General features: G+C 40.0%; 1 protein-coding gene across 3 annotated transcripts in view; it reads right to left on the bottom strand.

Moving 5' to 3' along the window:
- The window catches only part of Stim (stromal interaction molecule), a 424,265-nt gene extending 396,789 nt beyond the window's left edge, over window positions 1-27,476 (bottom strand). For all 3 annotated transcript variants that reach the window (XM_067143252.2, XM_067143251.2, XM_067143253.2), the window contains exon 1: window positions 27,052-27,476. In XM_067143252.2, the coding sequence (XP_066999353.2) occupies window positions 27,052-27,268 (217 nt within the window). In that variant the 5' untranslated portion in view covers window positions 27,269-27,476. The remainder of the gene's footprint in view (window positions 1-27,051) is intronic.
- Between the last annotated feature and the right edge of the window lie 339 nt (window positions 27,477-27,815).

Raw genomic sequence — 27,815 nt, 5'->3', positions numbered from 1 at the left:
TAGTTATGAATAATAATGTTACAGTAGAACCCCGCTTAACCGGAACCCGGCTTAACCAAAATGCTCTGGCAAAATTGTACTTTTAACATTTTGTTTTTACCCTCTCATTCTTATCCGTCGATATTAGTAATTCTCTTCCTATATGTGCTGAGAGCTACTAGGCAAACCCTATTTTTATGACTTATGCCAGGATGCACGTGTAGCATTACACAAAACAGTTTCTTACCCTTTAGTTTGTTCCACGATACATTTTTTCTTGAACAAGCAGGAATTATTATTATTACTGCAATTATCATCATTAATATAATTATTGATAGTAATGTATTATTCGTCATGAAGATTATGCAGATGACTCTGACCTTGACAATAGCAGTTCTGAGAATTGAGTTACATTAGATGATGGATTTAATGCATTGGAGGTAAGACTGATTTAGAATTTTTATTAAAATACAGTACCACACGTTTTAATTACAGTACTGTAACAAAATTACTGTATACTGGTACAGTATTCAGTTCAGTAGTAACAAAATAATTGTTTAATTTTTTCAGACTGCTTTGTGTTTTGTTGAACAAAGTAATGAATCTATACCAGCTGATGTATTGTTGATTAAACGGTGGCGTGACATAGCTGCACGACAGCACTGCACCAAGAAAATTGAGAATAAATCACTCATTTTATACAATGAGTGATATTATGTAAATATTTTAATGTTTATATACAGTAGGCACCTTTGCTTAACAGAGTTTATGCATTTTTATTTCAAAATTTAACTCCCGAAAATATTTATCATGTGTCATCCGAAAAAAACATGTCAACCGAAGTGGCTCCGCCCCCTTTATTTCGGATAAACGGGCTTCTACTGTATTTGCTTTACGTCCCACTAACTACTTTTATGGTTTTCGGAGATGCCGAGGTGCCAGAAGTTTGTCCCGCAGTTCTTTTACGTGCCAGAAAATCTACAGACAGGAGAGGGACGTATCCGAGCACCTTCAAACACTATCGGACTAAGCCAGGATCGAATCTGCCAAGTTGGGGTCAGAAGGCCAGCACTTCAACCGTCTGAGCCACTCAGCCCGGCTAACTCCTAGTTATGATTTGTACAATGGTTCTCAGATGTAAGTTTAGTTAAATAACTTTATGAACATGATGAGCATTAAACACTTCAATAACGTGATTAACACTAACGGTAAACTCATTGACCTAGTACTCTCATCGGTTTCTGCATAAACAGTCAATAGAGATCCCCATCCCCTTGTACCAGAAGATAAACATCAACCCCACCTTAAATATTGACGTATGCTATGGCAGAGGCAGGCTAAATTAACTCCCAATCTAGAGTGATACATCTACAATTTCCATAAAGCTGATTTTGAGTTGCTTTACAGAAAGTTGAGTAGAGTTGACTGGAGTAAACTTTTGAATTTTTCTGATGAGGACAATGTCCTGAAATATTTTTATTGTACATTCTATGAAGTATTAAACTCCTGTGAGCCCTCAAAGAAAAATATGAAAGGGAAATATCTGTGTTGGTTCATTCATAATATTATAAAGAATATTAAACGTAAATCTTATCATCATAAAAGAATGAAGGAAGGAATGGCAAATTGTGAATATCATAATTCAAAATTCAAAGAAATTAGAAAGTCTGTAAAATATGATATTCAGCTGGCTTATTGGAAATATATACAAGATATAGAGAATACATTTACATCCAATATGCACAAATTTTGCTCTTCTGTCAAACATAAGCTACACACTCTTGGCATATCTAATATAAACGAAAATGGCAAAGTTATTATGAATAACAAACCTATACCCAACAGTTTTGCTGACTTTTTTTTTTTCCTTTTTTTTTTTTTTTTTTTTTTTTCGGTGTATGCCCAGGAAAATGGAAACTATGAAATAAATGTAAACCCCTTAATGGAGGACTCTCTACTTAGCTGAAGTTATACAAGCTATTCACAAAATGAAACCTTAGAGGTCTTCAGGTCCGAATCAAATACCACTGTATATATATAAAACTAGAGGTTGTGAAAATATATTAGAGCTTATCCATTATATTTAATATTTCCATTCCCACAAATACTTTTCCTACTCTCTAGAAAACTATGAAAGTAAGTCCTGTTCACAAATCGGGAGATAGATCTACACTTGACAATTATCGATCTGTTGCAATACTCTATGGTTGCAAACATTTTTGAGCAAATATTGCATTAGAGAATATTTTGGCATGTACAACATGCCATAAGTGATTTCCAACACTTCATACCTCGAAAACCACAGTTACAAACTTAATGGAATTCACTCAAAGTTTCGATGGCTATGGATAATGGCAACCTACACAGATTTTTCCAGAGCATTTCACGAAGTCAACCATGACGTGATCTTACATGAACTAGCTAATTTTGTATTTTCCTATAATTTATTGAAATTATTTTCTTAATATCTCTGAGACAGACATCAATTTGTGACTGTTCAAGGTCACGTGAGTGTTCCATTCGTTACTCATTCCAGTGTACCTCAAGGTTCTAACCTCGGACATCTGTTATTCCCCGTGCTAATCAAGGACCTACCGAAATCTGTCAAAAATTCTGATATCTTATTATTCGCTGATGATGTAAAAATATTTAGAAGTCTCTGAAAGGGAAATGATTGCAAATTATTATAAGAAGACCTAAAAATATAACACATTGGAGCACAGTCAATCAAATGAATTTTAAGACGAAGATGAACTCGCCCCTTGTGTTCATAGAGCACAGCGTGGTGCCCATTTCTTTCTCAGCACGCCGTGCATGGCGCAACAGACAGTGGAATTTCACTGACATTTGTCATCCCGTTTGGGGTGGCATACGCAATCAGAATTCAATTCTTAATGGAAAGGAAAATAATGTGGATTGGGATCTTATTATTGCTTTATTATAACAAACTATTGTTACATAACTTCAGAGATTATGATTATTAGACCTATGTTGCTCCATTGTTCTAAGGAAAGTTAAAATTATAAAAGATGATGATGATGATGATGATGCTTGTTTAAAGGGGACTACCATCGAAGGTCATCAGCCCCTAATGAAACGAGATGAACGACATGATATCATAATTAAAATTTTAAAATGTATCCACTGATTGGAGTTAAAAATAATGGTGATGAAAAATGGTTATGAGATTAAAACAATCAGTGGATCTAATTCGCAATGCCTTATTTCTAATAAAATAATAGAAAATACAGGTGACAAAGGAATAAGGCATTGCCTGGAATATATATATATATATATATATATATATATATATATATATATATATATAAATCAAGTTAGAAGTTAAAATAACACATTAAAATACGCAACATGAACTAAAATAAAATCAATGGATAAGAGCGCAGTGAACAAAAAATACACTAGGACAAAGGACATCATTGAACATGATAAAAAAGACCACTATCCCTCATAAAACTGATGATGAGGTCTGCGTGTCATTGCACAGGATGAGGGAGATGATACGCGGGAGTTTTAGACTACGGCGCAGACCGACCAGGCCCACACACTCCGTAAGGATGTATACCATGGTAAAATGATCGCCGCAAGTACACACCGGAGGGGTTTTCCTTTCAATAAACGGGAGTGCGTTAGTATAGCGTGGCCGATCCGAAGACGACATAATACCACTGCTTCCCTCCAAAAAACCCAAAGGGAAGTCCTTCATACCTTCGTTGTACCTTTTATCGCTCTCAGCTTATTCGGAAGAGGAGTGTCTTGCCACTCCATCTCCCAATGGGACATAACCAGATGTCTCAGCTGAGAGCAAATATCACTTGCTGGAACCTTGTAAGGCAACGGGGGCAGTGTAACTGCCTCCTTGGCAACCTTATCCGCTAACTCGTTTCCCTCTACACCTATGTGGCTTGGGAGCCACATAAATGTGATTCTGGTGCCGGCATCCGAACACCCAGCCAGCAGGTCCTGGATCTGCTGCACCAGAGTGTGCCGAGGGAAACAGGTATCAATGGACAGTAGCGACCTCAAGGAGTCAGTACACACAAGAAAGTGTCGGCACTTATCGGACAATGCATACCGCAGAGATTCACGGATAGCATAGAGCTCTGCTGTGTACACACTACAGGTTTCCGGGAGAGCAAAAAGAAAACCATCAGTGTCGAGAACGAACGCACAGCCCAATGTAGTGTCTGTTCTCGAGCCATCCGTGTAAACAATGACTGAACCTGGATACCAGCCAACAACGGACAGAAAGAGCCTCCGATAAATAGAAGGGTCAGTGTTTTCCTTCGGGCCAGTGTGCAGATCCCGGATTATTTCAGGATGTAGTACTACCCACGGAGGTACCCCACTTGGTTGTCTGACAAGGCAAAGAACTGAAGGTACGTGAAACAATCTGTGACTGCTATCCAAGCGTATTCCAACCAGCCGTGTTGCTCAAGGGCAAGCAGCGTACAGCCGACGGTGTCCATTGTTGAATAAGCAAGGATAGCTTGGGTGAAGTGGCATCTGTCGCAAATTTGCAGCATACGACAGAAGGAGCTTCTGGCGCCTAAGGTGTAAAGGTGGCACACCAGATTCAGCAAGCAGGCTAGCTATGGGGCTTGTTCGAAAAGCTTCCGTCGCCAACGTAACCCTGCTGTAACGGATACTGTTCAATCTCGCAAGAACGCTTGTGGCCGGTTTCACCAAGCTTCGTCCTAATATGCTTGACGCCTGTCAAAAATGACGACCTGTTTCTTTTTGACGCTTCGTCAAAACCTTTTACATTTAATCATCAATAGTGAGCTGGAATAGACGCTCCATTTATTTTGATATGATATCGCATTTCGAAACGACATTACAGTATATCGCGATATATCGAGTTTTATCGTACGTTCTGTTTGCCATTTCTCGATTAATAATTGAAGTATTGAGCCGTGGTTGAAAATAGACTTGTTTTGTAATTTAATTTTCTGTTGTAAGAGTGGTCTCAAAAACGGAAGATAATAATAATAATAATAATAATAATAATAATAATAAAAATAATATTTCGTCAAAAAAGAGAGGATCCAAATTCTCTGAAGACGAGAAGAGTTTGTTCGTGAGTCTAGTTGCCGAAAGGAAAGAGACAATCGAAAACAAGAAAACTGATGGCATAACGTTGCATGATAAAGAGAAAGCGTGGATAGAACTTGCAAATTGTTTTAATTCTCATGAATTTGTTTGTAAGAGGTCAGTGAAACAATTGAAAATGTTTTATGACGACTTCAAAAGAAGGGCTAAGCAAAAACAATGCCAGGATAAGGTGAATATGTTTAAAACTGGAGGTGGAGTTGCTGTAACCCCTTCATTAGACCAAACATCATCACAACTGCTAGAAATAATCAGGGACCAAGTAGAGCGTCTTCCCAACAACTTGGATAGAGATTCTGCATACATAGGACTAACCGCATCCAGTAGCAACACTATTGAACCATGCAATGTACTGGTGACGTTTGAAAAAGAACCAAGTACAGAGATCCTTATTCCTACCAGTGACGAAATGGTTCCGAATACAATCCATGACCTTCCCCCATCAACTAGCGGCTGCAAGATATCGTGGGCATCAAGAAACCGGCCTTCTTTTAAGAAGACAAAGAAATCAGAAGCATTGAAAGCTCGTGAAAAAGTTATTGAATTGTCAGAAGCAAGAAGGGATCTCTGCAAGCAAGAATTAGACATGCTGAAATTAAGGCATAACGAAGAACTTTTGACGAATCGTCATGTTTGAAGGTCGAAAATAGGCGCGTCAAAATTGACGGTGCGTTTGACGATCGTCAAAGTAAACAGACATTGAAGAAACGAAAAAATGGACGATAAACGAATCGTCAAAGTTAAACAGTCGTCAGATTCATAAACGAAGCTTGGTGAAACCGGCCGTTGGTCTTTCTGAGCCATATGCTGCACTACCGTAGTCTAACCTGGATAAAATATGTGCCCTATAGAAGCGTAGGAGCACCGTGCGGTCAGCTCGCCAATTAGTGCTGCTAAGAAACTTCAAGAGATTAAGCCTCTTGGTGCATTGCACCTTTAGCTGCCGCACGTGTGGCTCCCACGATAATGCACTATCGTAAAGGAGCCCAAGAAATCGGTGTCAACTACAGGAATAGTGACATTTCCTAAATAAAGAGCAGGATGTGGGTGAAGAGTACATTGCCAACAAAAGTGGACAACAGAGGTCTTTGTGGTGGAAAACCGAAAGCCATGTTCGAAGGTCCACTGCTCCACTCTCCTAATAGCTTGCTGTAATTGTCGCTCGGCAACTGCCATATTACGCAAACTAAGGTGCAGAGCAAAAACGTCCACATATAGCGACGGTATTACTGCTGAACCAGCAGCAGCAACAATACCGTTTATGGCAATCACGAACAGAGTGACACTAAGAACCGATCCCTGTCGGACTCCATATTCCTGAACATGTATTGCGAATATGTCCTCCCGACTCTGACACGGAATAGACGGAGGGACAAAAAATTTGCAATAAATACCGGCAAATTACCTCGGAATCTCCACTGATGCAGGACTGAAAGGATACCATATCGCCATGTGGTGTCATAGACCTTTTCTAAGTCAAAGAAAACAGCTACCAAACGCTGCTTGTGGAGAAACACATCCTGGATAGAGCTCTCCAGGCGTACTAAATGGTCAGTGGTCGAGCGAGAGGCTCGAAACCCACACTGGTACTTGGACATTAGTCCTTGTTTCTCCAGACACCACACAAGTCGGTGATTTAGCATCCTCTCAAATAGGTTACACAGGCAGTTTGTAAGACAAATCGGTCTATAATTTCTTGCATACTTAGGATCTTTGTCAGCCTTGAGGACAGGAATTACTATGCCCTCTCGCCACTCAGACAGAAACTCACCCTCTATCCAGATTCGGTTGAACACGCGAAGGAGATATAATAGACTATCCTCACAACGGTGTTTCAACATCTGGTTATGGACATTGTCTGACCCAGAAGAAGTGTCCTTGCAAAGCGCCAAAGCACTGCGGAATTCCCACTCCGTAAAGGGCACGTTATAGTCCTCTCAAGCGTGAGTGGCAAAAGTAAGGTGAAGACGATCTGCCTCCCACTTCAGAGCGAGGAAATCACAATGGTAAGTCCCGGAGCTAGACACATCCGCGAAATGACTTGTGAGATGGTTAGCAATCGAGAGTGATTCAGTGATGAGACTGCCTGCAATGGAAATTCCTGGTACAGAAGATGGTCCTTGGATACCCGAAATACATCAAAGTTTAGTCCACACTTGAGATGAAGGAGTATGTGACATCATAGATGACACATATCTCTCCCACGAAGCCTTCTTACTGTGGTGAATAAGAACTCGCGCCTTAGCGCGGAGTTTCTTAAATGTTACCCAGTTGGCCATAGTAGGCTGCCTACAATAACGTTTAATGGGCTCGACGGCGTTCTTTGATAGCTGCTGCAATTTCTTCGTTCCACCAAGAAACGAGTTTACGGTGAGGAGGCCCTGAGAAGGAGGGAATGGATTCCTCAGCAGCAGCAAGGATAACTTGTGTTATGTAAGTTATTTCGCCATCTACGGTCCGCGTGGTATCGATGTTAAAGACAGCTAGGAATGTGAACTTTGTCCAATCAGCATGTTTAAGAATCCATCGAGGAGCAACATTTGGCTGCACAGACTTAAGTATTTGTGAGGGTATGTGCCGTAACATACACTGAAATGAGTTGGTTAGCCTGTGTTCAAAATACATAAATCCAGCTCTGTTACTAATGTTTCCAACTCCCTTCCCCTGGGGCAAGGTGCATCAGAGCCCCATATGGTGTGATAGGCATTTAAATCTCCCGATACGAGGAAGGGATGAGGAAGCTGATCTATATGATCAATGACATCATTTATGCTAAGAGGCTGGCCTGGTGGAAAATAAACATTACAAACTGTTGCTATGACAGGCAGCAGAACGCGAACTGCTACAGACTCCAGTAGCGTTCTTAGTGGGATCTCTTCGCTGTAGGTATCATAACGGACAAAAATGCCAACGCCACCAGAAGCCCGGTGAGTATAATGTCGTTCTATCAAGTATAGTCGAAAATTTCTCAAGACCGTATGATGACCTGCTCTGAAATTTGTTTCCTGAATACAGACTATACTCGCCGAATACTCGCTAATGAGCTGGCGCAGCTCAGCAAGATGCACCCCCTGTTGGTGCGGGCGGTAGAATAACACCCACGGTATCCCCTGCCTGTCGTAAGAGGCGACTAAAAGGGGCCCCAAGGGCTCTGAACTTTGGAGCGTGGGTTGGCGACCACGGGGCCCTTAGCCGAGTCCTGGTATTGCTTCCACTTACTTGTGCCAGGCTCCTCACTTTCATCTAACCTATCCGACCTCCGTTGGTCAACTCTTGTTCTTTTCCGACCCGGACGCAATTAGGTTTGCGAGGGCTAGGGAGTCATTCATTTTCACGCCCTTCGTGGCCCTTGTCTTTCTTTGGCCGATACCTTCATTTTTCGAAGTGTCAGATCCCTTCCATTTTTTCTCTCTGATTAGTGTTATATAGAGGATGGTTGCCTAGTTGTACTTCCTCTTAAAACAATAATCACCACCACCACCTCAGCAAGATGCCTATCATAACCGTTACAGTTCCACTGTAACAGTGCCATAGTGTGGGTGTGGACTTCTGGGGATTAGGTTACGAGCAGCGTAATGCTACCTAACCTACACTCACATCTCCATCCGAAGATGGAGAAATGCTCCATGTGCATGACCTCGTCACCAGACGAGGTGATGCATGCCTTGAAGTTCTTCGATGTAGTCCTGGAGCGGGGTTTCTTCTTACGAAGGGAGCATGCAGCTTTTCCAGGAGAAAAACCCGCTGGCGCAGGTTTATTGGTGGTCGAAGACCGGGATGGACCCGCCTTCGAGCTCGTACTCTTTGAGGTGTTGCTCATAGGAGCAACTGCCGCCTTGGGCGCAGCGATCTTCTGGAAAGGTGTTCCACTTGAAAATGAGTAACCTGGGAGAGACTGTGCTATCAAGCTGAAGTCTAGTGTCTTGGCCGGTGCATTCAGAGAATTAAACTTACGGTTCACTTCCTGGTAGGAAAGACCATCCAGGGTCTTGATCTCCTGGATCTTTTTCTCACTCAGATAGGTCGGACAGTTCCAATCTCGAGGAGAATGAAGACCAGAGCATTTAGCACACTTGTACGGAGTTGTGCACTCCTCCGCGCCGTGAGCTACTTTTCCAAATGTACCACACACAGACTGATTCGAACAAGATACCATGTGTCCGAATCTCTGTCATTGATAGCATCACACAGGAGGCGGGATGTACGGCCTCACATCGCAACGATAGGTTGTTACCTTTACTTTCTCTGTAAACACTGACAATTTGAAGGTGAATATGAACACACCTGTGGCAATGTCTTCACCGTTGACTTTGCGCGTAATGCGCCAGACGTGTCACGTCACGGTGCTTCATGTCTTCCATCAATTCACTGTCAGTGTTCAGAATGAGATCACGGTGGAAAATAATGCCACAAACCAGATTCAAGATAGTAATATTTAGTAATATAAATATTTGAGAACTAGCTGATGTACCCATGCTTCGCTACGGGATTCTCAGAAACAGAACCTGAAGTCAACATAGGTCATTACAAAAACGTCAGTAGGTAAGTAGGGATTAAAAGCAATGTTATATAAAATACTCGATCAAATGAAAAACCGCACATTTTCTCACTTGTAACTAATAGTACTACGGTGCCGATCTAACAGTCCAAAGTTCCAGAGCTGGAATGACCAGGCCACAGACAGCTGTGAACAATCCTCTGCCATTACTCCGTTAAATATGCACTGCTCATTCCAATCAGTGCCTCAGAGTAGGCATTGAATAGCTCGAATGCTATGATGAACCAGTGTGTTATGTACCAGTAGTATCAGAAAATTTATGAACGAGAGGAATGGCATGCTAAAGAAGAACGTTATCTAACTCCCCAGCTACTTCCCGCCAATATTCAGGCAGACCGTCAAACTCGGTACGACCGGGCGAGTTGGCCATGTGGTTAGTGGTGCACACCTGTGAGCTTGCATCCGGGAGAAAGTGGATTCGAACCCCACTGCCAGTAGCCTTAAAGATGGTATTCTGTGGTTTCCCACTTTCACACCAGGCAAATGCTGGGGCTGTACCTTAATTAAGGCCAAGGCCACTTCCTTCACACTCCTAGCCTTTTCTTATCCCATCGTCACCATAACACCTATCTGTGTCGGTGCGACGTAGGGCAAATTTTTAAAAAATACTTGGTACGCAGCAGTTATCCTATCTATCGGAGACGAGTGGCAACAGAAGAAACAAAGCACATCACAACAAACAATTGTCAAAGTAATGTTATTGTTGATCAATTTTATAAGCTTTCCATATTGTTGGCCTTCACATTTAGTTTTCTTTCCACTCTATTATATGAGGGGGTCTTATAAAAGTAAAAGCATAGACTGCGGTTCCTTATTCTCCAACTTAACAGACTGATTTTCATTAAAATTTGTTTACCCATTTTTTCGTGACTCGGCGCTGATATGGACTTGGTAACAAAAACCCAAATTCATGAATATCTCTGTGATCATAGCCGGTACAGTAACAATGCCCCAGGAACTGCTAGACATCAATTGGTTGCAATTTGTTGATTGTGGTACATATAATATCCAGATTGGACGACGTGGAGTAATGTGTACGGCTTTTATTCCTTGACTCCGCAGCGTGTGAGTCAATTGTCGACGTGCGTTGACCTGTGTTCCTACTATGTGAACAGGGAGTTGGCTTCGAATCAGCTCCAAAATGGCTGTGTTTGCTGTGACACTCCGTCTAGCTATTATGGCTAGGGGAAATGATTACCGTCCACCCAAGTTATGGGACTGAAGTGACTGTGGAGCCTCTTACTTACATTGTGCCTGCTGTGTGATGGGTTAATTTGTTTGGTTCTTTTTACTCTTCAAGTGGGTGATTGGTGCAATGTTGCTTAATTTTGTTTAAATATTAACCGTGTGTTATATGCTACTGTTTAATAAAAGGGGATCTGTAAGGATTATTAATGGACCTCTTCGTCGGTAAGTTTTGAAAACATATTTTGTGTGAAAGATAGCTTGTCTACCATGACTCTGTTAATACCACGAGTTTCCAGAATGTAAACACGTCGTACTGAAATACACTGCTATGCAGCGGAAGGGTGTTGCGTGGATATTTCCTGTGATATTCTGTGAAAATTACTCAAATTTGGTCTTCATCGCCTGAAATAATATTTGAAGCAGTTTAAAAGTGTTCCCCTCCAAATTTCAAAGTGATATCCTGTACGTACTTTGACGGCCTTAAAACCGAAACAGCTGTGGTCTCTGTAATTAAGTGTTCTCTCAGTATTATATTCAAAGACTATTCTAGGCTCTGCCAAGACCTAGTAGCATGTTATTAGCATTGTTAATATTTAAATTTGTCGTTCTCAGATGTGTTCTACTTAACTTAATTTTCTTGGGTTGTTATTATTATTATTATTATTATTATTATTATTATTATTACTAATTGACTTTCTTGGAACTCATTTATTTCCTATATTATATTGAAGGTGCTATTATCCTTTTGGAGCTTAATTTGCATTAACGTTATGGATTTAATTGCTATTGTTGTGTTGCTCCATCTTACAACGGTTATGTCATTGTTAAGTCAAGATAGTGGATATTAATTAGATATGACAATTTTGATACGGATAACATGACCGTTACGAGTTGATTGTCTTTTGAGTAGCGTTGTGGAGCAGATGCTCGTGTGGGGTAGTGGTCAAATAAGACCTGATTGATGATGACTGGGGTTTATTGTACCTCATTAAATAACATTGGCAATGTAATTTAAGAAATGTGATCGCTACCATATTTCTACCGTTGAATGTGTGATGGAATTTGGTGAAATTAACTATTTTTTGTGTGAATATGTCATGGTTTGACAGGTCCCCGACTTGTGAATTTTTTCTAGTTGTTACTTCACCTACTACACTTGTGGTATTTTGAAAATGTTGATTGGGATGTGATTCTTCCCTTCTGGTTTAACTTAATTTTATTTCTTGTGTGAATTTTAAATGGTGTTGATATTTTCAAGGCTTTTCAATATTGTTGCAGAAAAAGTCTACTAAAAGGGATACACCATTCTTTAAAAAGGTTCATTGAGAGCACTCTAACGAATGGTCATATGACCATTAATCTAAGGTTTTCTTTTAAAAAAAAAAAGGAACTGCAGTTCATGTGTAAGATATATTTATTTTATTTTTTTCTAAAGGTATTACACCTTGTGATTTAATATGGTTCCAGTGAAAGAAATTAATTGTTTCCTACTCTTACTTAATTTATTTAGTTAAATGTTGTTTCTTTTAAAGTTATATGGATTATTCATTGGTGTTACTCTACTTTTAAACAAAATTATTATTTATTAAATTTTCATGTGGTTAAAATGATTTAGTGTTTTAGGGTATTTTGCATGAATTGCTCTATCCTATTCCCCTGGATCCACTCTCTGTTAAGGTTCCTTTCAACCTTTGGTTCTGCCCAGATTCCAACGCTTCCCAGTCCTGTGTCTGTTTTTATCGAGGCCTTCCCTAAGTAGTAAGCATAATTTTGCGCTGGGATGGCCTATTGTCTCTTTGGTGGTTGGGCTAGCAATCAAAGACCTGGGCTGTGGTATTGTGGCTTCAGTTGTATGATTGTCCTTTTCTTCGGTTGATGGTATGCCACATTAGCAGTGACAGGTAAATTAGGTATTGAAATGAAAAGGGAAGTCACTCCCATCAGTTATGGTAGCAACCAGAAACCTAGAGAAGCTGGAAGCCATTCCTTCAGGCTGCGCTTGTTCCAAGGGGGTTGAACCCCTCAAGGAATCACAAGGTAAAGACTTCGGTGGGAGACCACCTTACGCAGGTCAAAGAAGTTTCAAAGCCATGCCCGAAATCATCCTCCCTGAATGCCTCCCACTCTGATCAGAGGTCTCTGTAGCCGAACCAAGCAGCCAAGGCAATATCCACCTGGTCATAGCCGGTAATGCCCGGGGTCCGATGTTGGACAATGCCTAATATGGAATGACTGAGGCAATGAACACCAGGACTCCCTTCCTCCAATCACCCGCAATAGCATGTACCCCATAGTGTGTACAGAGCACTAAATATAGGGAAAACATAAAAAAACAAGAATATGTTCAATATGCAACTGAAACTCTATCTCTAAATGCCAACAAAGGATTCCTTGAAGAACTAGAGAAAAAAAGAGCGCAAAATTGTGAGAGGAATCTTGGGATCAAGTACAGAAATGGAATATAGAAAAAATTACAGATACAATCTGAAACGAACGGGCATGATTTTGTGGTCATCTGAAAAGAATGGACGGAAGAAAGTTAACTAAAGATATCTTTTACTTTATTTATTCAACTAAATGAGGCCACAACACTAGTTGCAAATCGAGGATTGTGGCGATGTTTAGTAAATTCTCAGAGGCTTGCAGACTGAACGCTGAAAGGCATAACAGTCTTTAATGATAATGTATCTATGTATGTATGTATTCAAATCCCAAGACCACAATTTCCTGGTTTAGAAATACCAAAGAAGACCTGCAAATGCTACATATCTCAGCTGAAGACGCCCTTAAAAGAGATCACTTCCGCAAGAAAATACTGAACGGACTAAACCGAGGCGAGCGACCAAAGAGAAGAGACGGTGCCCCTTGGACACAGGAGCGTAAACAGGCCCACTCACAAACAATGAGGGAAATTTGGGCTCTCTAAAGAAGGCCAAGTTCAGTGTCAAATGCAACAAGACTTAACGTGGTCCTTGATGGCCTCAGTGAATTATATACATATAATATGTCCTTCTGTCCAGCCCCATGGTGTAGGGCGCAATGCGTCCGCCTGTCACCCGGCGGCCCCGGATTTGATTCCCGGCCGGGCCAGGGGGTTTTTAATTGTAAATGATTAATATTCCTAGCCTGGGGACTGGGTGCTTGTGTCATCCTTAATGTTCCTTTCCTCACATTCAACACTCTACACTTCCACCTCTTACATGTGCGATTATGCCCGAAAGCCCGCATTTGACCACCAAGGGATCTTGTGGGTGGGAGTGTCATGTGCCCGTGCAGTAGTATCTGCCTCTTCCTCCACCAACTTGTCCCAATCATGACCTCTCAGCAGTACATCGTTCTTAACTAAACTATCCATTTCCTTCGTGGCCTTCCCATGGGTCGTCTTCCTTCTACTTTTCTGTCAAATTCCTTCCTTGCAGTTCTGTTTACTGGCATCCTCTTCATGTGACCAAACCACTTCAGTCTTGATATCTAAATCTTATTGAGGAGAGAATCATCTATTCCTGCTTTTCTAATTTTCTCATTCCTAATCTTGTCTTTCCTGGTTTTCTGGATCATAGTGCGTAGGAATTTCACTTCAACTGCCTGAAGTTTGGAATTATCTCTATTGGTCAGTGTTGTGGTTTCGAGATTTTCACATGACTTTCCCTGCACAATATCAATTTCAATACTGCTTCTCCGCCATCATGCAAACTTTCAGAATTCTCAATCAATATGCAGTCCATAAAAATAGAGAAGAGAATAGGTGCTATCACGCAGCCCTGTTTCACACTGGTCTTTAACACGTTGAGGTTGAAGGCCGTACACCGCACAGGCTGCCATTTATTGCAGGAACATAGCCTGCACGGTGTACATTCTCTGGTTTTCACCATTGTTACTATGAAATAAACGTACTATATGCGTTGATCGGCACTGCAGTATGCAGTATAAGATATGGTTCATATAGTTCTCGGTGGGGGAAAAAAAAACATAGATGGCAGCAAACAACATATTCTTCCTTTCAAATCACACCAGAGCTGTGTCAACTCAACAGTTGCACGCACGTAATAGCAGCCGAGCGTGAACATAAGACCGAACAACAGTGATTTATACTAAATGAAGAGACCTAACAGATCACACATAATATTTATGTACTAATTATTAAGTAGATTTATCACTTGTACAAACAATTCTGAAAACCAAATAAACTCAATATCAGCCATATTTTATTTAGTTAAGGTTATACGTTGAACTTGGTTATACGTTGAACTTTAAAAAATAATGGAAAAACTAGCGTACTAAATTTAATCCACTATTTCCATGGTAAAGGATCTATCAATTGTATTACAGATTTTACGGATATAAAGCAGAAAGTATGAATAATCAAATACAATGCTATACAATCACTACTGATCTGCATTTAGGGCAGAAGCCCAGATGGCAGATTTCCTATCTATTGCTTTCCCATCCTTTTCTTAAATGATTACAAAGAAATTGGATATTTATTGAACTACTCCCTTGGTAAGTTATTCCAATCCCTAACTCCCCTTCCTATAAATGAATATTTGCCCCAATTTTTCCTCTTGAATTCCAATTTTATCTTCATAATATGTTCATATATAGTGAATTCAATGAATTCAAATATAGTGATATACAAATAATACCTAAGTTCAAAACTAGTATTTAATTTAAAAATCCAAAATTAGTGAATAATGGCCAGTCCGGAGGATTAAAATGTATGAAAATGAGCAAGACCTCAATGTGTTAGATGTGAAGGGTTCTCCTGTACGTACTTCCATTTGTGATCACTGCAGCTGTCATGTTGCCAAGGAGTAGTTTTAAATACTGTTAGGAACTTCAATGGATAACCATGCAGTCTAAAGATTTTCTGAAGGGTCCCATGATCAACAAAGTGTAATGCTTTAGCGAGAGTAACAGAACTAAATAAGGCCACAGAGCAAGTTGCAAATGGAAGATTGTGGAAGTTCATTAGTTAATTTACTGTGGCTTGCAGACCATAATGAAGATGTATTGCAGGGCTGGACAAGTCCCAGACGCCCACTCACCATGGCGATGAAAAGAAAGAAGTGTAGACACCTAAAATTTATGAACAAATGAATGATTTTGTTTTCTCACGAAACTCATGATCATCATTGGAGTTTATTTAATGTCAACAGCTTCATGTGAAATTGGATTTAATACTACAGGCACTACTATGAACCTACTTGAAAGTAAATCTAGTTCTTCACTGCAAGCAGACTGCATGAATCACAAAGGTGAACAATATGAATGACCCACATCTAGAAGATTTTGAACCGATAAAATTAACAGAGTGTTATAGACATGTTAGGAGTGAATAAGAATGAAGCAGCGATGATTGCTAAGGTGATAAGATCGAAATGAGGAATACTATACAGAGGTAAGCTAAAAAAACTTAAATTTGATGCCTGGCTCCTAAGAAATTCTGCTGGCTCTCAAATTTCTTTCTGATTTGTCCAGCCCTGATGTATTGTATTGTATGTACAGGGTCTCTCTTTTAAACCCACGCCGTCCAGTGACGTTTTTACTCTCCGAGACCTAAGCAGCATAGTTGACTTTGCACGGAGCGTGCACGTGTTCGACCAAGCATCAGTAGTCGGCCTGAATCTCAACTGTTAACAGGGTGAGACAGTTATCATTGCAACACCGTATTTTCGTACGTAATAGTTCATTTGAGTACAAGTCGGCTGGACGGGTACGCAATGCATTTGTTCAGCAATTTCCTGGTGAAGTGCCACCTTCACGAGCACAGATTCATATAAGTGTAAATAAATTTGAATCTACTGGCCCAGTGCTCAATAAAACTTGCGTGCACACAAACATTTTTAACAGAGGAAAAGCAAGATGACATTGTTGCAAATATTGAACGGTCACCAAAAAAATCACTCACAAAAGTAGCACAAGTAGTGGTTTTGGTTTCTTCTGCACACAGAGCTACAAAGCAGCTACACATCAAACCGTACAGGTTTACATGGGCCCATTGTTTAAAACCTACTGATCAAGCCACAAGAGTGAGATTTTGTGAGTGGTACCTTGCATCATTGAACGGTCGTTTATTCGACCCAAAGCTTGTATTCTTTTCGGATGAGGCCTGGTTTAATCTTAATGGTCGTGTGAACAGTCATAACTCTCGGTATTGGTGTGCAGAAAATCCTAATGGTGTTTATGAAGTCCCTTATTATGAGGGATGACACTTCCAGCATCTTTTATAAGGTAAGATTTCATGTAAGATTGTACATAGGCTTAAAGCAGGGCAGCCACAAGCGACGTTAATTGGACTGAGGCAGTTGCCGTAGCGCAGAGTACAAACACCATGCATTCGGTATGGGTTTATAAGAGAGATCTTCTATGTAAGTATATATGTAGATTACTAGATGCTTCATGATTTTAATACAGGCACTACTATGAACCTACTTGAAAGTAAATCTAGTTCTTCACTGCAAGCAGACTGCATGAATCACAAAGGTGAACAATATGAATGACCCACATCTATTGGTATATTCAGTCTTTAATTTTAAAATTGTGAAAGGTAAGCATGATGCAAGTCAAATGGTGATTTTACCACGCGCAACCGCAGTGGCTGAGTTATCTGCAGTGTCAGGCCGATAGCTAAGAGGGGTGATGTAAAGTCAATATGCAAGACTGATCATAAAGTGATAATTGCCACTGGTCTAGTATTAATGTGTTTATTTTATTTATTTTGGAAGTGTAGTTTCTGTATGAATGTTCTTTCTATAATAGCCTTCGGTGTTGCTTAAAAAGTGATGCCTGCATCAGAACTATGAGGTTTTTTTGTGAAGTTTGAGCAATGTATTAGTCTATCAAGGATTGCTGGTTTCAATTCATTCAAAAATTTTCTAGCATCAACAACTTTCACACTAAAGAACGATTGGCAAGTTATATCAGGAGCAGCTTCAGCAAGTACCTCTCAAACTTGTTTAGGAGGTGCCAAACGTATTTGAGAACTGAGGGACGTCACTTTGAACATCTCCCTTACTGCCAGGTAATTTTTAGTCTCTTAGTTTCATCAGAAATACACGACTGTTATTTGACGCTGTGTAGCATGCAGATATGGCATGTATTTCACCGACCAGCAGATGAATGTCAATGCAACAAACTTGCCATGGCTTGAGTAGCGCTGAACATTAACACATGAAGCAGTGCCTGATGTCATACCACAAGAATTCCAAACAATTACATTAATTTCCATGCATACCCATTAGGCCCATTCATCTTTGATCTCTCATCCCCTTAACTATGACAGTCTTTCAGTCTTTTCAGTTGCACTAGTTTATACTTAACACACGGTATCATCATAATCTCAATTCTATTCTTTTCTGTCTTCTTACCTTGCCTTTCTTTGCTCCTGATTTTATTTATAATGAATTCCTCCCTTTCTTTTATTAATCTGATGGCTTTGTTATTTTATATTTCCAAACTCATAGTCGAGAAAATCTCAGATTTGGAACAAAAATAGCGACATAAACTACTTCTAGAAATGTAATTGCACACAGAGAACCATTCGCTGACAAGTGAGTGCATCATTTCATCAATACGGAGGGTTGCCCCAGTTAATACAGGACGCGACTTTGAGTTCCTGGAAGCAGTTGCATGTCATTTTTTTGTTCTGTCCAGTCAGTGTGTTTTAGAGAAGTGCCGTGTACAGTCATATCATACCATCGTTTCCTCACGGCCTGCCGAATTGCAGTTATATGGCAAGGCTACATTATTGACCGTTCCGATGCTAATTTCCCACATTAAGGATTGTACAACAGTGTAAAATGAAAGGTCTCAACACTAGTAAGTCATCTGTAGGCAATGTGATAAAATCACATCAGAATGGTTTCCCATCAGAAACAATAACTTCAAAGAAAATTGCTGCGGAAGAGAGTTTGACCCTCCAGGACTCTGGACATCATTAAGAAGGTAAAGGCTGCTGTCCTGAAAGAAAATCCACCAACTCAAAGACACCTTGCCAGCTACACAAGCACATCTACAGGTACAGTTTACCGTATAATGAAAAAAGGTCTGAACCAGGTAAGGTGGCATAAGACACATGGACATGCTTTGAAAGCAAAGCATATTAAAGAACGATTCAGTAATGCCAGAAAATTGTACGAAATTACCTAGCAGGGATAAATGACAGTCAGTTGTTACCCTGGATAAAGCTTTGGTTTATTTGGATAACACCAACAGACCCCAGGCAATTTGCTAGGGAGTTCATGGTAGTGGCAGGATACTGTGCTCGAGGTAAACTCAGAATCATCAGAGTGCCAAAAAATTGAAGATCAATGCTACCTACTTCCAGAAGAATGTCATGGACCCCTATTTCGACAAAGATATCCCTTGACTGTACGGTGAGGATGCTTCAAATGTCAGGATCCACATGAATAAAGCATCCAGTCATACTGCCAGATCATCAGTCACCTACTACGAGAGAAAAGAAGTAGATAGGGTGTCCGTGTCATAATTTAGTGACATCCCTCTCAAATCCCTGAATGCCTTGCCAATGGATTTCTGTGCCTTTGGTCCCCTGAAAAGAGGGATTTCTTCTAGATGTCCCACCAGTATTGAGTGTCTTTGGAAAGTGTGCAAGGAGGTATGGGACAATATTCCTGTTCTCCGTCAAAGTCTTCTAGAGTGGAAATGGAGATGTAGGGCAATAGTCTATGCCCACGGCTATCGCATATAATACAGCCGGGTCTACAGAAAAGGAATAGCCGAGGACAAAAGGTACATCAAAATCATCCAAACTTAACTGGCGCAACCCTCCGTGGAGGAACAGGTCAATTAAATTCAAATGTTCTGGCATTATCAGAACAGTAGCAGTTCACTTCTGAGGAAGTGAAACAAAGCCTTTGCAAAAAAGTAAAGTTTCCCTATGAATCGTTTCTTTCAAACTGTATAGTAAAGATGTAGATAATTTGGTTCTGGAACATGAAGAGGCTGTTGATGTTGATGAAATGGGAGACCCAATTTCGAGGTCAGAGTTTGACAGAGCTGTGAATGACCTAAATAGGAATAAGGCACCTGGAATTGATGACATTCCCTCTGAATTACTGACTGCCTTAGAAGAAACCAGCATGGCAAGGTTATTCCATTTAGTGTGTAAGATGTATGAGACAGGAGAAGTCCCATCCGATTTTCGGCAGAATGTTGTTATACCTATTACCAAGAAAGCCGGTGCTGACAGGTGTGAAAACTACCGCACCATTAGTTTACTATCTCATGCCTGCAAAATTTTAACACGTATTATTTACAGAAGAATGGAAAAACAAGTTGAAGCTGAGTTGGGAGAAGATCAATTTGGCTTCAGAAGAAATGTAGGAACACGTGAAGCAATCCTGATTTTACGTCTGATCTTAGAGGATCGAATCAAGAAGGACAAGCCCACATACATGGCATTCGTAGATCTAGAAAAGGCATTCAATAATGTTGATTGGACGAAGCTATTTAAGATTCTGAAGATGATTGGGATCAGATATCGAGAACGAAGAATTATCTACAATCTGTATAAAAATCAGTCTGCAGTGATAAGAATCGAGGGCTTTGAAAAAGAAGCAGCATTCCAGAAAGGAGTGAGGCAAGGCTGCAGTTTGTCCCTCCTCCTTTTCAATGTTTACATAGAACAGGCAGTAAAGGAAATCAAGGAGGAATTTGGAAAGGGAATCACAGTCCAAGGAGAGGAAATTAAAACCTTGAGATTTGCCGATGATATTGTTATTTTATCTGAGACTGCAGAAGATCTCGAGAAGTTGCTGAATGGTATGGATGAAGTCTTGGGTAAGGAGTACAAGATGAAAATAAATAAGTCCAAAACAAAAGTAATGGAGTTTAGTCGAACGAAGGCAGGTGATGCAGGAAATATTAGATTAGGAAATGAAGTCTTGAAGGAAGTAGATGAATATTGTTACTTGGGTAGTAAAATAATTAACGATGGCAGAAGTAAGGAGGACATAAAATGCAGACTAGCACAAGCAAGGAAGAGCTTTCTTAAGAAAAGAAATTTGCTCACTTCAAACATTGATATAGGAATTAGAAAGATGTTTTTGAAGACTTTTGTGTGGGGCGTGGCATTGTATGGAAGTGAAACATGGACGATACCTAGCTCAGAAAGAAAGAGAATAGAAGCTTTTGAAATGTGGTGTTACAGAAGAATGCTGAAGGTGGGATGGATAGATCAAATCACGAATGAAGAGATACTGAATCGAATTGGTGAGAGGAGATCGATTTGGCTAAATTTGACGAGAAGAAGAGATAGAATGATAGGACACATCTTAAGACACCCAGGACTTGTTCAGTTAGTTTTTGAAGGAAGTGTAGGTGGTAAGAACGGTAGGGGTAGACCAAGGTATGAATATGACAAGCAGATTAGAGCAGATGTAGGACGCAATAGTTACGTAGAAATGAAAAGGTTTGCACAGGATAGGGTGGCATGGAGGGCTGCATCAAACCAGTCTATGGACTGATTATTATTACTATTTATAATTCAGATTTATATTCAAGACGTTGTGCCAAATTATTACTGATGTGATTTTAACGTCATGGGAAAATACAAGTGAAGTTCTGATTCATCTTAATATTTGTTCTCACATCCTCCTCACTAATACAGGGTTGGAGTAGGTTATGAGTATGAGATAGTACATAGTGCCATCTCTTAGGCTTATACTTCATTTTTCTAAACTGAGATGAATATCATAAGTAGGCTACAGTTATGGAAACTGTTGATAACGTATTCACACATTTTGTTGAAATAAATAGAAGAAACCATGATGGAGTAGTCATGACAAAGTACATAAAGGAAGATGAAATAAATCCCACTTCACCAATGGATTTAGTATATTTATTATTAACTTCTTGTGCTATCATGTTAAACAGTAGTGCAACACATACTATGGACAGTAACAGTATCAGCACTCCGTAACCCATGTCTGTGTGTGGCTGCCAGAATTACAAAGTAAATAAACATAACTGTAAATTCTGGTACTTTATATGCAAACCTGCAGAATGGCAGCAAAACACCGCTTTGTAATAAAGAGTTACCTACATTTATTTTTGTGCCATTTTATTTCCTCTAGCTTTCTGGTAAAAGTCTTCAGATCTACCAATCATGCTGCAATAATTGGTTCTAAATGGGATTTCAGCTTATTTAAAAATAAATATTCTTGTGCTTTCACTTCACAACATAAAATCATGCCACCATTCAGTTCCAAATGTTGACAACTGAAGACTGCGCAAAGTCAGGGCCCATTAATAGGCACTATCGAAAGTCAGCACCAAGCAAGATCACTTTCCTAGCGAAAGGTGATGTTTTATTCATTATGTGCACCTGATCTACTACTGAAAGAGCATAATGGCGAGCCATGGTTGCCTTGTCCAATATGATTAACTTAGCCTGTCTCATTTACTCTGTGCGGCCAGTATCCAGTATTCAGGAAATAGTGGGTTCGAATCCCACTGTCGGCAGCCCTGAAGATGGTTTTCCGTAGTTTCCCATTTCCACACCAGGCAAATGCTGGGGCTGTACCTTAATTAAGGCCACGGCCGCTTCCTGTCCATCGTCGCCATAAGACCTATCTGTATCGACGCGACGTAAAGCCAACAGCATTTACTCTGCGTCTTCTGACATTCTTACATTAGACATAGAGGTCTGCGAATTTACAGTCTTTACTGTTGCTTTCCTGTAACTTAACTATGCTCAATTAATCTTTCCCCAAACATATCATTTTAGCTTCAGTTGTTCGTCTCTGTACCTGCATATTTTACCTTCTCCACTTATGCCTTTCTTTATTCTTTTTGTCGTTCCGAGGAGTTTTTGTACGTTGAAAGGTCGGCTCACTTAAAATTTGTTGATTTACTATTACGAAATTCATACCAGATTTGACGATCCACAACCCCTTCATTAACATCATCACGAACTATGGAGTCAATAGACTATTAGTGTAAGATATTTGGCCACCTATCAAAATATTCAGAACCTATTAATTGATGATGTTAACTTGTTCCTTTCTAGGGCAAAAAAAATGCTACAGTACTTTCGAAATCACTGTACTCAAATGGATAAAAGAAGAACCAAGTGAATCTCGTACTGTATCTTTTTGAAATCCAGTTTTGTTGAATCTCAATAGTGCTATTTGGCCTAGTTCTCCGCATGCCTTAATTGATGTCATGTTCTCTTGATAAATTTCTGATGAAGTGGCGCATATAGCAAAAGTGATGGTGTAAACTCCACAATCAATCATGTAGGGCAAATGTTGTACACAGTGATAAATACTGGGTCAGGAACAGCCCAAATATAAAATCCTTCTGTCGTGGCAACAAAGTATTAGTGTATAAACTTGAGTAAATATTAATGTTACCAAGTGAGTTGGCTATGCGGTTAGGAGCACGCAGCTGTGAGCTTGCCTTCGGGAGATAGTGGGTTCGAACCTCATTGTCGGCAGCCCTGAAGACTGCTTTCTATGGTTTCCCATTTTCACACCTTCCTTCCCACTCGTAGCCCTTTCCTATCCTATCGTCTTCGTAAGACCTACCTTTATCAATGCAATGTAAAGCAACTTATAAAAATATATATACCTATATTAATGTTGAAGCCTCACGATAAACACACATACAATGCACAACATATCTAATATTTTGACATTTCCTCTGTATGTGTGAACGAATAGCTGGTTAAATTAAGTCCAAAGCTCCAAGCTCCTTTGAAAAGAAAACTCATTTTGTGACTTAAGATATGTTTCTCTGGAGACAAAATTGTGAAACAAATAATTAAGATAATCTCCTGATAAATAATAATAGATGATAAGTCCACTGAATCTGCCATTACACCGCGGGCAAATAGAGACGATGTCTACTAGGGATGAATCACCTTTAACAAGAGTCGTATGCCCTCATCCCACATGAGCATTGCATAGAGGTTTGGAATTTAATCCAGACTTTTGGCACGCAATCTAGCGATTAGAAATTGTATATCACCACCTCCCCTATCGGCCAACATTCTAATGACAAAAGAATGATCAACACACGGGACTTGAACCGGCTAACCACGGTATCAGACCATACGGACTCATCGCCTTAACGATCATGGCCACCAGGCGTCTTGCTTTACCCCATGCTTATCGATGGAGATAATGTGTTTTCATACCCCAGAATGGAAAAAATAATTTATTCATTTTATTTAATAAAATTTACCCTGCACTACCTTAGGTTTCTAACATTGTAAGGAAAAGAAATTAATGAAATTTTACTTGGAATGAGCGTCAAGAGGAGAGATGGGGTCTCCTTAACCAGCCCCCCTGTGGGTGGGGGCGGTAGAATAACACCCATGGTATTCCCTGCCTGTACTAAAAAGGCGACTAAAAGGGGCCCCAAAGGCTCTGAACTTTGGAGCATGGGTTGGCGACCACGGGGCCCTCAGCTGAGTCCTGGCATTACTTCCACTTACTTGTGCCAGGCTCCTCACTTTCATCTATCCTATCCAACCTCCCTTTGTCAACACTTGTTCTTTTCCGACCCCGACGGTATTATGTATGGAGGCCTAGGGAGTCTTTCATTTTCATGCCCTTCATGGCCCTTGTCTTCCTTTGGCCGATACCTTCGTTTTTCGAAATGTCGGACCCCTTCCATTTTTTCTCTCTGATTAGTGATATATAGAGGATGGTTGCCTAGTTGTACTTCTTGAAACAATAGTCACCACCACCACTCTCCTTAACCAGAACAGACCAATGGCGTTTCCACAAGAAGCTGGAGGCCTACGGACATTTCACGGCTTCTCACCTCACCTAGGGGGTTACGCCCCCAGACTTCCTTTCCTTGTCCCTATCAAATGGTCTTGTCCAGGTCCTACTTAACCCGTGCAGACCAATGATCTTGTTCAGGCCCTACCCTAACCGTACAGATCAATGGTGTTTTCACAGGAAACTAGAGGACTGAGGCCACTTTGCATCTTCTAACCTGCGGACCCCCTTTGCTTGTCACCATATCACCCATCATCCAGGCTTTGCAGCTCCATCCTGTGGGCTTAGTTCTTAAGTAGATTGGCAGCCTTGTGCATCACTTGACTACATCCGTTGCGAGAAGGCCGCGAGATGTAAACAAAGGACAGTTTTTCCATGCATACGTATATGTGGTGAAAGGTTGGAAGTGTGGGAAAAAGTATTGATTTTCCCAAACCTATCCATATACAATCAATTTATAAAACATAAGATGGATTTGCAACCAAGTACATTAACATAACGTTGGATTCCTCAGTAAAATGCTACATCTTATTTTGGCTTCAAGATCAGAGAAAAAGTGAATTTGAAATAGTCCAAACCTTTCAGAAGGTGCAGAAATGGAATTAAACCAAACAATAGCAGTGAAGCATTTCTCTTCAACAGCAATCATTAAAATCAGTACCGGTATTTCATTATGTTGCAGAGAATTTGGCAAGAGAGTATATAGGCTACAGTTAGTTGTTGGGATCCTTTGGCCACACGGAAAGTAAACAGTTGGTGACGATCATACTGCCTGCTATGCGGTATTGTGCAAACAGAAAATATAACCCTAGTGTTCACAAGCAACACACCATATGGCTGACCACGCTCCAACATAATACCTTCTGAACCGAGCGCAGACACGCTGACGCAACCATGTAGACAGCCCCTCTCTCCCCACTGGAGATGGCTTGACTCATCGGTGTCTCTGGCATGTAAAATTTGGGAGGGATATCAAAGGAAGCCATTAAAACATCCTTGGAATTTTGGATTAGGTCATGTCAATTTTTACTGATTTATTCAAGTTAAACAGGAGCACGCAGTAGAATATATAAGGTCAAGTTACCTTGCAGTTATTCATGAAATTCAAAAATATCAGAGCCTAAAATGAGAAAACTGTTCAATGCAAAAAGCAAAGTTACACACATAAGTTCATCTTGATTACTCTTCTTAAATCTATTCTTTCAGTGCTGCTTGGACCAGGACTGTCCTGCAATAGTCAGTGGCTGCAATAAATCTGTCACCTTGCTCGTCTAAGTTGAGAAGGTCCAATAAATCTTGATGTGAGTGGCATATGATAACATGATTCATTCTCTTGTATCATGTTGCTTCTTAAGAAAGTTTTCAGTGATAAACTTAGATGGGAGCTAAAGCATCTATTTGTGAACAATTTGTGTCAACTTGTTCTTGTTTAACCACACTTAATAACAATGTATCATCTAGTTGTTGAAGATGCAGGAGATCTTCTACCAGACCTGTGGACTTCCTTGGTCCTCTCCTTAAACAGGGCAATGAAATGGAATTCAAAAGTTTATTTTAAACTTTTTCATTTGGTTCTAGCATTATTTTCACAAAACTTTCTTCGTGCAAAGGTTCTGCAGATTTTCTGGAACAAATTTCAACACCTTTAATCAAGCCTAATAAGCTACAGTCTGCTGCCAACTTTGGAATGACATACTGTAATTAGAAGCTACAACATGACAATTATTCTCTATCTTAGTAAAAGACCCCAATGAGGTTGTACCATTTCAAAACAGGCCTGTAGTCCAGACACTCCTATATGCTGTTTTTCAGTTTCAGAAATGCATAGAGTTTCTGGTATAACATTGTGCTTCCATAGAATTTCTCAAATCTAGTCATCTCTGCACAACCTCATATTTTAGAGGAAAGATAACAGTAATGTAGCCTATTTTATAACAGTGAGGTTTACTTTGATTACAATGGATTCGAGTGAAATACGAGTGTCTGATGGAGGAAAGAAATTAGGTCAGACCAACACTTGTGTCAATGTAGGCTAATAAGTGAATATTAAGAAATGAAACAAATATGCAAATTCAGAGTTTCATCTACAATTCAATGAACATGAGTTGAAAAGAAGTCTGCAGTGGCCTACACCTTAAAATGAGGAACTAAAACTATTCACTACAATAATGGTACCTTTATATTGTATCAAACTGACTGAAATCTCATCACTGTGTAAAAAAACAGCGGACTTTCTACATTTGACAAATGTCACTTTTAAACTTCAGAAGAACAATGAATGGTCGTTTAAAAACCGCAAGAAGTCCTCATTTTAAGGTTAGCCTATATAATATCAATCGACAAAATTCCGGGAAAACACAACGTGAGTGTAAAGCAATATTACTCTGAAAACTGAAGGAGTGTTCTTTTTAATCAGTGCATGAACTAATGTAATAACGTTACCTGCTTCGAAACCAGCTGATTGTGAGTGCGATACAGTATCGCCCAGTAACGAATGGGAACTTGCAGTTCTAGTCAAAACATTTCCACTGGAATACGATGGTTTGAAGGTTCTTTCTTGTCGTATTTCACGATTAACTTCAGGTTCACTGGGCTGACCATCGCAGCACCCACAGACAAGGAGACACAAAACTAAAACACTCCGGAAAATCGTGTGCATTGTACCAGCAATAACACTATAAACTACGACCACCTAAATTAACTACACACACATCAACCACTAACAGCACAACCCGCTTGAACATACATTCCCCGCTTTTGTCACTTTAAGTATTTTTCTCATCGAATAATTCTTATAAACACGGAGTAATTGCACTGAAAATCATGCAGCAGCTAATTTTCAACTTCAAGGTTGATGGTTGCTCGTAGCCGAGGTCACGGAGTGCTAACATATGAGACTAATTAGAATCCAACTTTGGTATAACAGCGCCACTTCACATTCATTCTTTTAGTTACATATTTCCCTTCGTACATGACGTTTACCAGCTATAGGACAATGTACTAATGTAGTAAATGTAATGAGCAGTCGTTGCTACCCAACTTGTACAACTCTCAATACTCCTGAATTATTTAATTTTTCTTTAGAAGCGATCTGATATCTAATTCAAAAGTTCACTGGGTAATAATATTTTGCATTGGTGGTACATGCGATAGAAATTGCAAAGAATATTCACGACACATTCTGCTGTGTTTTAGTTGATAGGCAC

The sequence above is a fragment of the Anabrus simplex genome, chromosome 3 (genome assembly GCF_040414725.1).
Source record: "Anabrus simplex isolate iqAnaSimp1 chromosome 3, ASM4041472v1, whole genome shotgun sequence".
Classification (NCBI taxonomy): Eukaryota; Metazoa; Arthropoda; class Insecta; order Orthoptera; family Tettigoniidae; genus Anabrus; species Anabrus simplex.
This window is presented reverse-complemented; position numbering and strand designations above follow the sequence as displayed.